Source organism: Taudactylus pleione, unplaced genomic scaffold (assembly GCF_031769625.1).
Source record: "Taudactylus pleione unplaced genomic scaffold, aTauple2 ptg000026l, whole genome shotgun sequence".
Classification (NCBI taxonomy): domain Eukaryota; kingdom Metazoa; phylum Chordata; class Amphibia; order Anura; family Myobatrachidae; genus Taudactylus; species Taudactylus pleione.
The window spans coordinates 34,584,136-34,602,060 of record NW_028284428.1 but is presented as its reverse complement, the minus strand read 5'-3'; the positions used below and the strand labels follow the sequence as shown (position 1 = coordinate 34,602,060).

The 17,925-nt window shown below is 44.1% G+C and overlaps 1 protein-coding gene across 1 annotated transcript; it reads left to right on the top strand.

The window, feature by feature from the left end:
- Nucleotides 1-8,062: 8,062 nt before the first annotated feature.
- On the top strand, nucleotides 8,063-17,710 carry LOC148539302 (large ribosomal subunit protein uL24). The gene is made up of 4 exons (XM_088451667.1): nucleotides 8,063-8,169; nucleotides 9,663-9,835; nucleotides 10,396-10,536; nucleotides 17,543-17,710. Exons 2-4 carry the CDS (start codon nucleotides 9,668-9,670, stop codon nucleotides 17,669-17,671), a joined length of 438 nt encoding a protein of 145 aa, XP_088307793.1. The 5' UTR covers nucleotides 8,063-8,169; nucleotides 9,663-9,667; the 3' UTR covers nucleotides 17,672-17,710.
- Nucleotides 17,711-17,925: the final 215 nt, after the last annotated feature.

The following is a 17,925-nucleotide window of genomic DNA, read 5'->3' as shown; positions in this document are numbered from 1 at the left end:
AACAACATTTTAAAATAAAAATAAAAAATCAAGAACTGGTTGATGAAGGACCATGCCAACATGATTCCACAAATGTGGCGTTGCAATATGGGTTCCATAATATATTTCCAAAGTGTCCCCATGAAGGTTTTTTGAGGGTAGCAGGAAGTAGTCATCGTTGGAGTCCCAAAGATTATGAAAACAAACAGAAGATGGAGAAAAAAACACAAAATAATTAGATGTTCTCAAACAATCCTTACCACATTGTGTCTAAACACTGTTGTGTTGCCAATAATTACCTAAAATATCTGGCCACCATATCATCGCGTATGGCCCCCCCACATACTGACCTCCGAACAACCTCGGGGGGGCCATCCTCAGGTAAGGCATCCTCTGGCTGCATTGGGACACCACTCCTTATGGCGATGTTGTGAAATATCCCACACAGGACCAAAATTTTAGAAACCATATCCGGCAAATACATGAGCTCGCCACCAGAGCGGTGGAGGCATCTGAATCGGCCTTTTAAAAGGCCGATACAGCGCTCCACCACTTGCCTGGTGGCTGTAAGTGCGGCATTAAAATTACTTTGTGGCCCTGGTGTGGGAGCCAAATAAGGAGTGTGCAAGGGTAGCCACTGTCTCCTGTGAAAAAGAAGTGACAACATCAGGATCACTGTGTATCAAGCTTAACATTGTTATGTACTAAAGGTCTCCACTTACCCAGAAGCCACGCATCACCAGCTTGTAGGTTGTTTAATTTGTGCCATATCCCTGATTGCCGGATGACGAATGAGTCATGTGCACTTCCTGGTAATTTTGCATTCAGGGACAGGATCTGGAGGGAGGCATCACATACCACCATTACATTCAGGGAGTGATAGTGTTTACGGTTGCGAAATATGGCCTCCAGACGTGCTGGAGGCTGAAGTGGTATGTGAGTACCATCCACAACCCCTATGATGTGTGGGAAGCCAGCTATTTGGTAAAAATTGGCCTTGGCCACACTAAGGGCACCCATATCCAAAGGCATTTTAATAAAATGATGGAGGTGCTTGAAAAGTGCCTCCATCACTGCCCTCAGGATCCGGGAAAAGGAGGATTGGGAGATGCCCGCCACTATTCCCACCGCCATAAATATGTAACACCGCCATAAATTGCGTAAGTGGTGGTATTGCTGTAGGACTGTCAATTTGCCGCTCAAGATCACTCTCTATTAATGAGAGAGTGTCTATGATGATTTTGGGAGGAAGACGGTAGCGTCTTAACACCTCATCATCGGGCATTCCAAAAAGGGTGACACGTGTTCGATATATCTGGGGCCTTGCACGCCTACGATGCCTACGCCTGGGACGAGATTGAGGTTGGTCGGCTTCCGGGAGCATGGCCAGAACAATCCGACCAAGATCAACCTGAAATGGCAAGATTTGAATGTAAGGCTTTTTTCCCCCCCAAAAAAATAGATTTTTACTTAGCTTGATGATACAATCCATTGATGCTTACATGCCGGGGTATTGTCATGATTGGCCCAAACTCTAAATAATCACAATATAAAAATGCAACAATTTAGGGTGGGCATTTAGGAATCTAAATTGGGTGCAAGACAAAACATAAAAGGGGAGAAACACACATTCGGCCAAATAGCAAAACGACAGTGCGCAGAATACCTCAAATTGGGCCAAAATTTAATCAACAAATGCTAAAGGGAAAACACAACCAATTTAACGGGTCTAAATATGCATTTAAAAATGCGCTAATTAGTTTGCAAATACCAGTCACAATAGAAACAGTTAAACATGCGCTAATTAGTTTGCAAATACCAGTCACAATAGAAACAGTTAAAAATGCGCTAATTAGTTCGCAAATACCAGTCACAATAGAAACAGTTAAAAATGCGCTAATTAGTTCGCAAATACCAGTCACAATAGAAACAGTTAAAAATGCACTAATTAGCTCGCAAATACCAGTCACAATAGAAACAGTTAAAAATGCGCTAATTAGTTCGCAAATACCAGTCACAATAGAAACAGTTAAAAATGCGCTAATTAGTTCCCAAATACCAGTCACAATAGAAACAGTTAAAAATGCGCTAATTAGTTCGCAAATACCAGTCACAATAGAAACAATTAAAAATGCGCTAATTAGTTCGCAAATACCAGTCACAATAGAAACAGTTAAAAATGCGCTAATTAGTTCGCAAATACCAGTCACAATAGAAACAGTTAAAAATGCTCTAATTAGTTCGCAAATACAAGTACAAAAATACGCAGATAGAAAAGCACGAATTATTTGAAACATTTCTGACTAATAAAACCAAAGGTTAAAAGTGTAAGGTCAAACAAAATTGCGTAAATACAAACATGAACATTTAATAACCAAGTAAAAAAATAAACTTACCAATAGATAATATATAAGTCTCCGGATTAAAAGGTCATTGGGGCAGAGCCAAAAAAATCTAACAAAGGGGAAATTTGGAAAAATTAACGAGCCAAAATTCAGGAAAAGAAGGAGACACAAATTGATCAAAAGTTAGACGGCCAAAAACTTACCAAATAAATACACGCCAAAAAAAAAACCACCAGAAAAAAAGCGAACGGAAAAAAAATAAAGAAAAAGACCAAACAAAAACAACTCCCACCAACGCCAAATCCAAAACCCGCCAACAATCAACTCCGACCAACGTAACCTCCAACAATCAACAAACGCCACCTCGACTCGAGACGCCCCAAGCCATAAATAGTGTTTCGTTTCCTGCACAAATTAAGGAGGGATCATAGGAACGCACAATCAATGATGCGGCCAAAAAATAAGGACGCATGTATAAATACGTCACAAGCCAACAAAAAAGTTCTGGTGTATTTCTTGTTTTGAGCTAAGACATGGCTACAGACCAGGGAAACAATGGGCAACAGTCTGGCGGTAAGTATTTCAGGCATTTGTAAACAATGATTAATTTGAAACATAATATAGTGCAAGTTGTGAAGCTTACAATTCTCAACATTTAAACAAATAAGTGAGGAGGATGACATGGAAGAGGCTGCTGGGCCCAGTATTCCGGCCAAAGCTGGCAAAAAGAAAAGGCAGCCACAATTCACAAGAAAGGAGATGGAGGTTTTGGTTCAGAAGTGTGTGGACATCCTGCCACAGGCAGACAGGAATATGAGTGCAAGCCAGAAGTGGAGAATGTGGGAGGAGGTAGCCGTTGCTGTCAATAGGGTGGGTGATTATGTCCGTCTAGCCCGGGATGTAAAACGGCGGTAAGTAAAAACTTTGCCCCCCCTAAAACCAAAACCCATTTAAAACAAAAGGATAATGGTTCCAATTTCACCCACAGATGGGCCGACTTCAAATATCGCCTGAAGCAAAAACTGGCGGACAGGGCTAGGCATGCAAGGGGGACAGGTGGGGGTCCCACCCCTGTGTCATTGGAGTTGAATGATTTAGAAGAGCTGGCACAGGGGTGTGTGCAGGTTGTGGAGGTGTTTGGCGTGTCCAACATGGATACAGACATGCCAGACTTTGCGGCTCCTCATGTTGTCCAAGGTAAATATTGTGATGTCACCAACTCTGAAATGTTATTGTGCCAATATGTAGATTCTAATGTGACTCTTTTCTCATTTTTCCAACAGAGACACAGGCGGATGAGTCTGCTCCAGAGGGGAGCCTTGGCCGCAGAATTTCTGCAGGCTCTGCAGGGGAGGAACCAGTACATCCGGCTGAGGACCCTGCAGAAGCCAGTCCAGGGCAATCCCCCTCGCAGGCAGTGTCCCTCCTCACAGAACTCAATTTTAAATCGGATTTCCATACAGAGATTCTGCAGAGGATGGACGCCAGTCTGGTACGGGTGGCTGAGGCCCTGGAGCAAAATGCTGCGGCCAACGTGACCATTGGTCAGGCCCTGGCTGAAAATACCAGGGCCAACATCCGCATCACCAATGCCCTGGAGCAGCTCGTTCGCCAGCACATGGTGGAGCCAACCTCCCTTCCTGCCGGAACATCAGGATCCTCCACCTCTGGCACAACATCAGCCAATCCTTCAAATGTGCCTAGCCCTGTGCCTAGTCCAGAGGCCACAACATCTGCCTCTGGACAGGCCAGCCCGATGACATCCCGGACCCGGTCTGGCGCCCTCCCTCCCCTTGCCAAACGGGGGAAAAAACGTTGACAGCACTGGCTACTTTTCCCACACTCCTTCTGTGCTTGCCCCATATACCTTTCTGGCCAAAACTTCCCTCTCCTTTCTTGTGAATTGTTTTTAATTTTTAGCTTTACGTTTCCATAACTTTTATGTTTGCACAATTATTACATTTTTTGGAATGAACACTGCAAAAAATGTTTGGGGAAAAAATGTGCATGAAATTGTTTTTATTTTCCAATAAATTTGAAAAAAATGTACGACATTGTATTCTGACATTATCGTAGAAATGGTTTACATTTAATCCTGGCCCACAAGGCAAAAACGCGCACCACCAACATTTTACCTGAGAAAAAAAAAGGGCTCTTTAAGGAACGTGTTTAAATTTACATAAGGATGCAAATTCACCAGCCAAAAGCAAAATGGCCAAAAACACACAAACATGATGACATTATTGTTACAATAGGCCAAAATCCAAATATCAACCCAAAAAAAACCCACCACAAATGTACGCTAATTGATTGTGTAGTCCTGACATTAGCAGCTATGATTTCCACCTGCGTACGGTTTTGTGCTAACCCAAAAAACTGATTTCAAAACACATTCCAAGCCGGTTTTCAATACTACACTAATTGATTTTCTGACAAGCCGTGATTAATCGATGCAACATCGTGGAGTGCCGGGACGGAGGAGAAGGCCATCGCCAATGTGGTCGAGTAATCCAGACCCTAAGCTGTACGAGCATTTTGAACGGAAAGAGGATCATCCAGTGACGTATGAGTTGGTACGAACACATTTGACGTTCGCATCTGATAATGTATGTACGCCCCAAAAACGTCTCGCCACGCCTGCGTTTTTCCATCTCCACCCCGTCAACGCCCAAAAACGCCCTGTTCTGTCAATCACATTTGACATGTCACTTCCTGTACGCTATTTGACGAACGAGACAAAAAAAGCTCGCAATCTGCCGTACGCACATGCGCAGTGTTACACCGACGCATGCGCGCTTTCTCAACATCGGAACACAACGAGCGTACTGCTGTTAACGAACGGCTCTGAATCAGGCCCTTTGTCCTGGTTGAGACGGGTCAGTGTGGTTAATTAATGTTCTTCCTAGGGTCCTATATCTACTACATCTTCCGCATTTCCCCACTTACTATGATGCAATCATTCTTGGTCGCATAATGGACTGGGCATGAGTTGGTGATGCCAGGCAATGGGTTCAGTTGGAAAATCACTCGGTTTCTACAGTTCTATCTACCTATCCATGGAGATCCAAAGTTCACGGTTTGCACCATCCCACAATAGGTCCTACTTTAGATAGATGGAATAAATTGATGAGATATCCATGGATCTTTTCCTTTTTCACACCCCTGACCCCGCTATTTGATAATCCCAATTTTCCCCCAGGTACCTCTGGACACGTTTGATAGATGGATAGCAGAAGAGGGTCCCCCGAGTCAGTCAGCTTGTGGAATCCGGTAAGGTTCTGCCCTTTAGCTCCCTTCAGACCAAATGGGCTCTGCCGACGGTAGAGATTTGGTGATATCTTCAGCTTAAACATTCCGTATAAAGTGGAAAAGTGCGTTTTTTCTGCAGTAGACCATTGACCTCCTTTGAGGATATGTGCCTGGCAAATACTCACCCACCTCACTCATTGCTTGTGCTATTGATTGTTGGTTGAGAACGCATACTCTGTACTAGGGATGTGTGGGCTCGGATAGGTTCGAGTTTGCACGCCGAGTTCGGATTTTTCCCTCCAAAAAAACGGAACTCAGAAAGAGGCTAAACGTCATCTTGCATGGACAAACATCATCATTCCTGGACAAAAGTCCAGGAATGATGATGTTTGTCCATGCAAGATCACGTTTAGCCTCTTTCTGAGTTCCGTTTTTTTGGAGGGAAAAATCCGAACTCGGCGTGCAAACTCGAACCTATCCGAGCCTGCACATCCCTACTCTGTACCCCCAACTTTCTTGATGACTGGGAACGTGATTTGGGGGTCTCTTTCACAACTCAGGATAGAATTAAGATTTTTGGCAACTCTTTTGCCAGCTCCGTCAGTTACTCAGTGATTGAGATTCACTACAAAGTGATCCCACGCTGGTATAGGTGACCACAAATATTAGGTACAATGTTCCCTACTGTGTTTAATTTTTGCTGGTGCTGTAATTCCGCAGAAGGCTCACCCCTACATATTTGGTGGAACTTTCAAGCATTACGCCCTTTCTGGGAGAAAGTTATTTCTCTTTCTGCAACCGTCTTAGGATGTGCAGACCCCTCCTTTTGGCTCCTAAACCTGTATCCTGCCGCTAAAGCTGTACGAAAAATCCCTCCTCAAATTCCTTAACAGCACGGCGAAAGTGGTTATACCCATTCACTGGAAATATGTGACTCCTTCTTCACTAAAGGAATGGTTTGCTAGAGTGGATCTCTCTATGGACATGGAAGACTACGTCTCAGAGTTGAGAAACAATACGAATTTAACGCTACTTGGCTCCCTTGGCTTGAGTTTAAATTGTCTGCCGTTTATACAACTGCTCTAACTTGACGACTTGGTGCTCTAGGTGACACCCCCCCTAATCCTACTCCAGTCTTCTCCCGTCTTGTCTCTCCCTCCTTTCTTCTGTCTCTTTAGATGTTTATTAATCCTTTAAAATATCAAAAATAAATAATGCACCAAACTTCCCCGTGTCGACCATCTGTCCCTGTCTATCATAGTACATGTCGACTATTTAACAGTCGCCCTATTGCCTGTTGACCATTTTGTGTAAACCTATTGACTATCTAAATACCGTAGATCTTTCGATCCACACCCAACTGTAATACCAAGAGTCACTTTACAGGGTTGATATGAATAGAATGGAGGCTAAAGTAGTATAAATCTGGAAGGATTTCATTCATTTTTTACCCACTTGAAAACCAGGATTTCCATTTAGGAAGGAAAAAATAATTTGAAATTTAGCCCTGATCTCAGGGCTCGATTCAGACCCGGTCGCTAGATGCGTTTGCTCGTTCCCAGCGGCTAAGTGACGGCATGGCAAGCGATCGCACGGCAAGCCATAAGCACACCCACTATGTCTTGGCGTGCAATCGCTTTGTGTATGCAGACGCCCCCCAGCCTGTCTTAAGAGGCACAGTAGCATCTCCAGGAAGTGTATGCAACTATTGGAAGCGAACGCAGCGCTTGAGGAAGACTGTACCCTACCTCAAGCACTGCGATCACTTGAGTGTGAAATACAACCATGTGACGTGTACTATGACGCTGCCTGTTAATTATGCACGCCTCTGAAAAGGTTTCGGTCAGACACACATCTACACACCCTGTTTCTAGTGGCCTGCCCGTTACCACTCACAAACAGCTTCTCCTGTCACTCACTCTGCTGGGCTGTCTATGCTCGGCGAGCGAACGCTTCCTGATCTTTCGCAGTGGTTCGTGTATGCGCACTACGAAGCATACGCATGCACACCATGCAACCATCGGCAGCTATGAGCGAACGCTTCTTAGCGTTCGGGTCTGAATCGGGCCCTCAGTTTCACCTGCGCTGAGCTTTCAGTATTAACATGCTGTGGTAAGGTTCAATTAGGGGGAAAGTGTGAAATTCGTTTTTTTAAGGAAAAAGGACTGATATGTAACACATGAGCACTGCCTGACAGCTGCGGAGAGCAGTGTGACAACTACGCATCGGTGCCCTGTGTCGGTGTCCCCGACATAAGCTGAGTGCACTCACTACTAGTAGTTAGATCAGAGCATGATTGACACACAGTTGAACAAGTAATACAGTAATACAGACCAGCCACAAGGGGGCGTCCGTCGCCGCTGTACGGACTGTACGGAATTTGACTGCTCAGTCACTTCCACAACGTCTGATAACGCTCTCTCTGCGCAGCTATTACCCTATCCCACAACAAGGAGCCGCTGGGGGTCGCTGTGTGCCAGCCAGTCACCGCTCATAGCCTGTCCCTTCTTCTCGCGAGAGTTCGCTACACGACTAATGGGATCGGAAGTGGCTGCTGAGTCTCTTTTCCGGCGGCCATAGCGGACTGTGCAGCTGGGTAAGGAGCTCTGGGGAGCGGTGTCACTTATTATCCGCAGCCATCTCCCCCCGCACCGCTGCGTGGGCACCACGTCCCGGCTGTTAATGGCAGAGGGGACTCCTGATATTCCCGGGAGATGCATATTAGCAGGATGGCGGGACTGTTGTGTCACGTAACTCGCTCCTCCCGGTGTGTGTCCTGGCCCGGAGCAGTCCCTGCAGCAGCCGCTGGTGGGGGACTGACCTGTGCTGCTATGGGCATTGTACGTTGTACACACGGCACTGACCTGTTACTGTTACACATCCAGTCCCCGGGGGCTCCTTGCACTGCATACAGCCGCTCAGCGGGGCCTACCTGCTATTTATACCGGTATGGGGGAGACTTCTGCTGGCAGCTTCCGTTCCTCTGTATGTAACCTACATGCTGAGCTGATGTCTTAGAGCTAACACTACATGTGGAGCATTGCACATACCTGGGCTGGGGTCTGAGAGATCACACTACATGTGGGGCATTGCACATACCTGGGCTGGGGTCTGAGAGATCACACTACATGTGGGGCATTGCACATACCTGGGCTGGGGTCTGAGAGATCACACTACATGTGGGGCATTGCACATACCTGGGCTGGGGTCTGAGAGATCACACTACATGTGGGGCATTGCACATACCTGGGCTGGGGTCTGAGAGATCACACTACATGTGGGGCATTGCACATACCTGAGCTGGGGTCTGAGAGATCACACTACATGTGGGGCATTGCACATACCTGAGCTGGGGTCTGAGAGATCACACTACATGTGGGGCATTGCACATACCTGAGCTGCGGTCAGAGAGATCACACTACATGTGGGGCATTGCAGGTACCTGGGCTGGGGTCAGAGAGATCACACTACATGTGGAGCATTGCACATACCTGGGCTGGGGTCTGAGAGATCACACTACATGTGGGGCATTGCACATACCTGGGCTGGGGTCTGAGAGATCACACTACATGTGGGGCATTGCACATACCTGAGCTGGGGTCAGAGAGATCACACTACATGTGGGGCATTGCACATACCTGGGCTGGGGTCTGAGAGATCACACTACATGTGGGGCATTGCACATACCTGAGCTGGGGTCTGAGAGATCACACTACATGTGGGGCATTGCAAATACCTGAGCTGGAGGTCCCATGTCCCTGGTGTCACCAATTGCCTAGTGTCCTCTCCCTGGGCTGTGTGCTGGCCTTAGCATGAGACCTATCTAGTTATGGATGGTGATTTGTAACATATTTCTTACTAGAAATGTTTCTTTCCTGTTGTACTATCATTAAATATCTAATGCCTGTTTAGTACTCACCCTACCCATTGTGTTGGCACCATGCTATTTAAAGCTACATTGAACACTCTGCTGTGACATTTGCTGGTTTCTGGTCCATATTTGTGAGGGTTTTGTTCTGCATATACAGAAAACCTTTTTCTACTACACTAGTAGTGATTGCCCATTGATTTGTGTGTGTCTTTCCTCAGTCAGCATGAAGTTCAGTCCATTTGTTACCTCGGACCGCAGCAAGAACCGTAAAAGGCACTTCAATGCCCCCTCTCACGTGCGCAGGAAGATCATGTCTTCTCCCCTGTCCAAGGAGCTGAGGCAGAAATACAATGTCCGCTCTATGCCTATCCGCAAAGATGATGAAGTGCAGGTAAGTAACTTATGTGGTGATCTTTCTATACTGAGAGCAAAAAGTATTCTCACATTGTAAAAAATAATTTAGCACTTGTTTAATTACATAAACTCCATTAAAGTTACCCTTACATGTGAAGAGGGCAGTTAATGCATTGTCATCAGTGACTAATGTGAGATTATAGAAATGACTGTCATGATTGACATTTTCATGTGGGGTAATATGGGGCTTAATCTTGTACAACACCTTAAAATTGTTTTGGTTGAGTACACTATAATTAAATGTAAAGCATTATAGTATTACAATGCCACTATGAAGATGGCTTAGACTTTATATTTGCATGAAACGTTATATTGAAGCAAGCGTGTATGTTTTCGCCTCCCATCTGAGACGTACCCTTTGATACCTGTGTATGAGGGTCTGTAAAAAGGGAGGTAGATTGATCCATCTGATGTTGAGCGGTGTCTATTCTGTGATAAAACACTTCATTAACGGATGGAACAAGTTGACCCCTTTATGCTGTTTGGATGCACTTAGATTGAACTAAAAATCTAATATCTAAATCGCACTTTTTGTAGGTGGTTCGTGGACATTACAAAGGCCAGCAAATTGGTAAAGTTGTCCAGGTATACAGAAAGAAATACGTCATTTACATTGAGCGCGTGCAGCGTGAGAAGGCCAACGGCACCACAGTTCATGTTGGTATTCACCCCAGCAAGGTACGTGCTGCTTCTTGGTATACACCAGTTTTTGTTAAATGTTTGTCCTGCAGCTTGAGTGTTGTTTGGATCCCATGTGATGTGCTAATTCAGGTTATATACTTATACATCATACTCTGGGCTAAAACCAGTAAGGTCTTGGTATTGTGTTGGATCTAAGTGGATATTGCTGGACATCCATGGACATACCTTGTAGGCATGTTGGCAGACATCCAATGCAATTAATTTGTATTAACAAACACCAGTGTAGCTTGCTCATTGGCTTGTCTTTGTCAGGTTTGGCTGTGTAAAACAATTTCTTTAAAATAAAAAAATATCTAATTGTGCATGCAGCATATTTCATTTTATTAATGTTGTCCTTATTTGCTAGAAGTTTAACACTAGCACGGCTAATATAAACTGCGGCTTTGTCATCACTAATGCTTTTTATATATGGACAGAACTTATTTAACCTGTAAGTAGTTTTGTGGCCAATTTGAATACATGTAATGGGCAAAATTGCATATATTTGACCTGGTAGTTGGTCTGATTATTGAAACTCTGGAGTACCCATGGAGTGCTGTCAGCTTCTGTTATGACTTTAAACTTTGTCTATTTTATCTGCCTGTCTTGATTCTGGCCTACACATTGCAGTATATAGCTGCATACACACACAACGATTGAGTTAATGAACTATTTTAGTAAACGATTTTCTACCTTGAAAAAATGAACTAAAATCGTTTACTAAAGTTGTTCATTTACTATGTTCATTTAAATGTAATGAACGATTTTTATGAACTACAAACGATTTTTGCATATTAACTTAATGAAAATCGTTGAGTTGACAAGTCTGACTGAACTACAAACGTGAACGCGCATGAACAATAGTCGTTCATTGTTTGACTCAGAAAGTGAACGATTTTTTCAAACTATTATCGTTAAACAATAATCGTTCAAAAAATTATCTGTTATGATTGCTATTATTTAGGCTTTAATTGTTGCTGATTTCATGTTTTGTTGGATTTTATTTTCTGTATTGGCTTATACCTGTTGTTGCTCACCAGGTCTGGATCTAAAAATAAATATCATGTTGAAAAGATTCTTGAGGCACTGGCTTTTGAGCCTCTTGTCAGGCTTGGATGTTGATCAGATGGGCATTATGTACCCCTGCGCTGTGCAATGATGCTACATTGGGGCGAAATGCAGTTGCAACTAGAGCTGATTATGGGGAGGGGGATGCACTTGCCACAGTCCACCTATTCTCCTCTAAGGGGCTCCCATATTCTTTGGTTACAGCTGTAGTGCAGCACTTGAAAAAGAGAAGTGAGAGCCCGAGCGGGGGGACAGGGCTACATGGCACTATATAGTCAAAGAGCATAGAGGAGCCCGGAGTGGTGATGTCTATGCAGACTTGTATGGAGGGAAGAAACTATATTGTCTATGTATGTGTGTGCGCGACTGTATGTATCATATCCCACCAACCGCCCAATCTGGCAGGACAGTCCTGCTTTACGGAATGTCCCACCAGTGGGCCACAGTGTACCGCAGGGCGAAAGGTATGTAGAGAACTGTCACCTGCTGTGCACGCAAGTCTAGGGGCAGCTTAGCAGCTATGTAAGCGATGTACACGCCCCCTGCGTGATGCGCAATAGATGTAATATGTGGCCATGTCCCCTTTACACGTATTCATCCAAGGCATGCACACAAGGATGTGATCTCTGCGTCAAAAATGTTGTTCTTTATAGGCTCCATAAGCCTTAATCCAACTTGTGGTCCCCTTTTATGTGCAGAGTCAGGGCTGTGTGCATGTCCAACTAAAGTATAGTAAGTGTCACTCCCCCTAGAGAGGCAACCTTTTTTGAGTAGTCTACATCTCCAGTTATGCCTGGTGTATCTTGTGGGGTTACTCAGACCCTGGTGCTAAGATTTGTGCTGCTGCTCATCATCAGCACAGATCTTGGCAGTGAAAGATAGCCTGTCTTGGACCCCCTCAATGTGAATTGAGTAACAGTATTTGTAGCGTGGACTGATTACAGCTTAAAGAAATAAATGAATATAGTTGATTCCAGCACCAGGCTATGTCTGTTTGGGCTGTGTGCAGGTGAAACACCTATTCAGAACAGGGCATAATAGCCAGTGGTTTATGTTTAGGTAATAAATGTAAATATATACAGGTTGAGTCTCCCATATCCGTTATTCCAAAAACCGAAATATTCCAAAAACCAGAATATTTCGGTGCATATGTGACGTCACGACATGACCTGAAGTCATGAAGTCACTAGTATCAGCGGCCAATGACTAGCGGCGTGGGCGAGGTCCACACGCCAGGCCACCCCCCGCATCATCCGCCGGACTCCCAGCGGCAGCCGCCGGACCTCTCGTGACAGCCGCAGCACCCGCCTGACACCTGTAGCACCCGCCGGACCACCACAACACTGCCGGACACCTGTAGCACCCACCAGACCCGCGCAACAACTTCCAGACGCACATGCCGGGGCCTCCCGTGACACCCGGCGGGCCCCCCCCCCCCCCCCCCCCCCAGATATTCCGAAAACCGGAATAATCCGAAATGCTTGTGGTCCCGAGCATTTCGGATATGGGAGACTCAACCTGTGTATATATGTGTGTGTGTATATATATATATATATATATATATATCCCAAGCACACCCTGACAGCCATTAACTGGCTTCATGTAAGTCTTTGGAAGGTTGTAATTCTACAATCACCAGCTTATTCATCCAGTTAATGGCTGCTAAGACTGTAATTCTTTCAGGGACTGTACCACTATGACAAGGTTACGCCACCCTGTAGTTGGCTCAGCCCAGGCTGGTGCACATTGCTGCTTCCTATGTATGTCAAAACTAAGCTCCTCTCTATATGTGACCGGTAGGGATTGTTGCCTATACAAAGCAAGGATGCGAGTTCAAGCGCTTGTTCACATGAGCAAAAGTGTAATGGAGAGAACTGGTGCAGTCACTATTTATCTGCTGGTGTGCATGCATATAAAGGCTTTGTGCAGTCCCTCTCATGTTATCACTACTAAAATGAAAACTTCCTGGCACCCTTGCTGCTCGAGATGTTTCTTCTGTGAACACTAAAACTTGCATCTATGGAAAAAAAAAAACATCCTCCCAATGTAGTAGAATAGATAATTGGTATGTTTAATTTCTAGACCTGATTACTGGCTGTATTACATTCGTAACTAGTAAGGGTATGTAGTCAGGGTGCCGACGGTCACAATAATAACAGCGACATCCCGACTGTCAAAATCCTGGCAGTTTGTAAAGGTAAGTATTAGGGTTAGCCACTTGGGGGAGGAGTGGGTTAGTGTTGGGCTGCGGGAGGTGTGGGTTAGAGGAAGGGTTAGTATAAGGGTTAACAATACTTTCCTAAATCCATATGGATTTTGACCTTCGGGATGTTGCTGTCTGTCTTCTGACCGTTGGGATCCAATATCTAACCACTTGAAAGTGTACTATATGTCAAAAGGAGCCAAATATCCTATACGCTAAAAATGTGCAAAATTAGACCATATCGCTTAGGTCAATGGTACGCAAAGTGCGACACTCCAACTGCTGTGAAACTACATGTCCCAGCATGGCCTGCCACAGTTTTGGTGTGAGGGCATGCTGGGATATGTAGTTTAACAGCGGCTGGTGTGCTACACGTTGCCTACCCTGATTTAGGTCACGCATGAATCAAGTGTTCACTACTGTTTTCATTCATTAGACATGTGAGTTTTTCAAATTTTGGTAATGACCATCTCAATATCCTAAAATAATGGTTTTGGCTGCATTGACCTAATATTTGTGTTTTTTCTCTATCCACAGTGGCCTAGACGTTGAGGGGCCTATTCATCATTGCATAATTATCATTAGTAATTATGTTTTGAACTCGCTGCGAGTTCAAAGAATCATTTGGAGGTATTCATAATGCCTCCTTGCCTAAAGTATCGCTTCCGAAAAGCTGCGAAAAGTCGGCTTTTCAGAATTGTGATACTTTTCTTGTTTATCCAAGCCCTCTCTGCAGCCTCTGCCTGTCTCCACACACCCTGCCCGCAGCCCCTGCTCAGTTTGTCCCCCTCTCCCTGCCCACAGCCCCTGCTCCGTGTCTCCTCCTCCCCACCTGTGTCTGTCCCAGCCTGGCCAATCCAACCCCATCTACCCCCTTCCCCCTGCTGGGGTCTGTCCTATGCGACACACCTCTTCTGCTTCCCCTGCTGCTGTGTCCCTATCTTTACCCCAGATGTCGAATCTGTCCTCACCCCTCGCGCCCCTCTTCTCCGCAACCACTCACCTGTCTTCACGTCTTATTTTTTTCCCGGAGCAGCGCAGTGGTGTTGCACCATGACCCCCATAGTTACTAACACACTGTACAAACATTTAGTGTAGCCCACAGCATGGGAGGTCTCAACCAATCCAGTTTTAATATATACATTGTTCTAGTTGGCTTGAGTTCTCCTGTACATAAACAGCAAGATGGTGCCTGGCTCTAGGTAATGGTGGGCTTCCTATCTCCCACTTGCTGCAGTCAAAGTACATAAAGAGCAGAGAAGTAACTTTTATTTGGGCTAACAGAAGAAATTCAGCATTGCTTGAACAATTGTATTATCAGGTCAGTTGTTACTGTTCCTGTAATATTTGGTAGCCAGTAAAGCTGTCTGCTGGAGACTTATTTTTATAGGAGCTTTTCCGAACGCCTGTCCTCAGGGACCCCTAAAAGTGGGTACACACCTGGGCGACATATCTGCCGACCCGGGCATCTACAGACCGAGCAGCAGATTGGTAAATTTGTATTGGCTTACCAATCTGTCACTGTGTCTATGCTGGCTTCAAAACTGGGTGGGCATTTAGATTTTCCTGCTCAGTTGAGATGTCAGTCACTGGCGGTCCCTGCAGCAAAGTGTAAGGACGGTTGGTGGGGTCGTCTGTACACAGCCAGACTTGCGGCTATATTTGCAAAATATATGGGCATCGGCTGTGCTGCAGGGCTGATGTGATATGTTTGTGGAAGACGTTGAGAGATCGTCTGTATGCACTCGTCCATGCACTATGCAATGTTGTTGGGGGTGAGCTTGGGGTGCGGTGCCCCCCCAGGGTTGATGTGGCTGGGCTGCTCTGGGTTGGCACACTAACACTATTTAGCACTTTAACACCTTCAAATTATTTTTCTACTAATACATTATTATTTTTTTTTCTTACATTTACATTCTACTTTTCAACATGTATTGCATATCTGCCAGTGTGCACGGCCACACACTAGACCAACTTGCATCCAACCAGCCAACTTGTTGATTGGTTGGAATGAAAATCTGGTAAGGAATTGGAGTAAATGATCAGCAATTTGCTCCTAAATGCCAGAAAACAGATGAAAATGGTCGTTCAGACAAGTTTGTTAAATGTTTGATCTAATCTATTTGTTCAAACAACAGTTTTGGTCCATTTTCCAGCGTATGGGAGCAAATTGCTGATTGTATACCTTACCAGATTTTCATTCCAACCAATCAACTAGTTGGATGAAAGTTGGTCTAGTGTGTGGCCAGCTTTACAGTGCATGTTTTACAGATCTCATCAGTATCACATGTGGAACAATTGGCTTCACCTGTGGATCTTTTTAAACGTGTGAGCCAGTAATGAATACACCTGTGCACCAACTAGGAGATCTGTAGAACATGCACTGTTAAGGCCTCCATACATCAGCAATTGATTGCAGCAATCGTGTAATTTGCAATCGATTTTGTGTATAAAAATCTTTCCCTTTTTCAATCGATTTGCAGAATTGCCACAATCGATTGAAAAAGGGAAAGATTTTTATACACAATCGATTGCAAATTGCACGATTGCTGCAATCAATTGCTGATGTATGGGGGCCTTTAGGAGCTGCTGAGAGCTGGAGTTGGGAAACACTGACATCCCTCCTGCACATTATTCCAGCATGATATTGAATTATCCCGCTAATATCTTGCCAATGGTCAGGATCTTCTCCCTTACATTGTAATGCAAAATTTACACTGCAAAAAATCCATTAGGCATGCTGTCTGATGCAGTGGAAAAGGATTAGCAAATGGAAAAATGTGTCTTTGTAATTTAACTAAAACACTGATAATGCTTACATTTTAAGGAGGCAATAACTCCACACCCCAGCCGCATGCTTTTTTTTCTAATTTTCATAATGTACTTCTCTGTTATGCTTACTGTATACGAGTGACTCGCGCCATGCATCGTTATGCTTAATCTGCTACTTTACACCAATTCCTTTGCAACAGAAACACACTAATCCTAAACTCATTGCTTAGTACATAATTAGTGAATCAGTAGACTATTAATAAATGAAGACACACACAATTCAGGAACAAGTACGTCATCTGAGTAAAAAGGCAAGACAGGATCTATACTGTAGGACCTCTGGGTTTTTTTTTTGCGTTTTCATTCTTTAATAGTGTACTGAATATTTTGGTTTAGTATAGCAAATTAGGTCATATATTAAGAAAAAGTTGCATGGTGCTGCTAAGTTGCAAAGTCCGTCAAATGCGAAATTGGTTTGTGGCGCGTTTTGAGGATAGGTGTATGTGGAAAATTTTGTATATGATCAAATATTAGAATCAACAAGCTGTAACATGTTTATTAACAAGTGAGACTTTTTACTTGTTGATTATATGGGCACTGCCATTGTAACTCACCAGTGCTACAGTAAAAATTGCTGTTTAAATTCTTAATTGTCAGGTTTTTCTATTGCTTTAGTGTTTATGGTAATTTTTCTTTTATTGGCTCACCCAGTCAGCTGATCCTTAGATTTTTTTTTTTTTTTAAAGCTTTTCTTACATGGTAAAAATGTAACCTGTAAAGCGGATTACAAATCACTTGGCTGTGTTTACTGATTTGACTAAGTGGGAGCTTTGCATAGGTGCTGGTTAGTTACCAATATCACCAGTATAATTAACAAGTACTGTTTTTTTGTATTAGATGAAACATGATTCAATGCATTATATAATCAATGTGCTTTTTTACTAAATTGTTTTCCCTTAGGTGGTGATCACCAGACTAAAGCTTGACAAAGATCGCAAGAAGATCTTGGAGCGCAAGGCCAAGTCTCGCCAAGTTGGCAAAGAGAAGGGCAAATACAAGGAAGAAACAATCGAGAAGATGCAGGAGTAACTCTATCCAAAAATAAAACCTGAAGTTTCTACAAAGTGACTTTTAATTTTTTGAGACTTTATTATTCCATGCATTAGTTTAAACCGAGATACCCCTATAGACCCATGTACGCTTAATACATTGTTATGGTTTCCCAACATGCAGTATTTATCTACTTGCCCAGATTTCTTGTCTCGCAGTTTCTAAAACCCATTTCTTGGTGGCATCCCATCAGAGACCCCTGCCATATATTGGGTTTAGGAGGTTACAGTACT

Excerpts from the sequence above, each read along its gene's own strand:
- LOC148539302 (XM_088451667.1), top strand. The coding sequence starts at position 9,668 with ATGAAGTTCAGTCCATTTGTTACCTCGGACCGCAGCAAGAACCGTAAA. Across the intron at positions 9,836-10,395 it reads GCAAAGATGATGAAGTGCAG|GTGGTTCGTGGACATTACAA; the intron begins GTAAGTAACTTA and ends CACTTTTTGTAG. Across the intron at positions 10,537-17,542 it reads TTGGTATTCACCCCAGCAAG|GTGGTGATCACCAGACTAAA; the intron begins GTACGTGCTGCT and ends GTTTTCCCTTAG.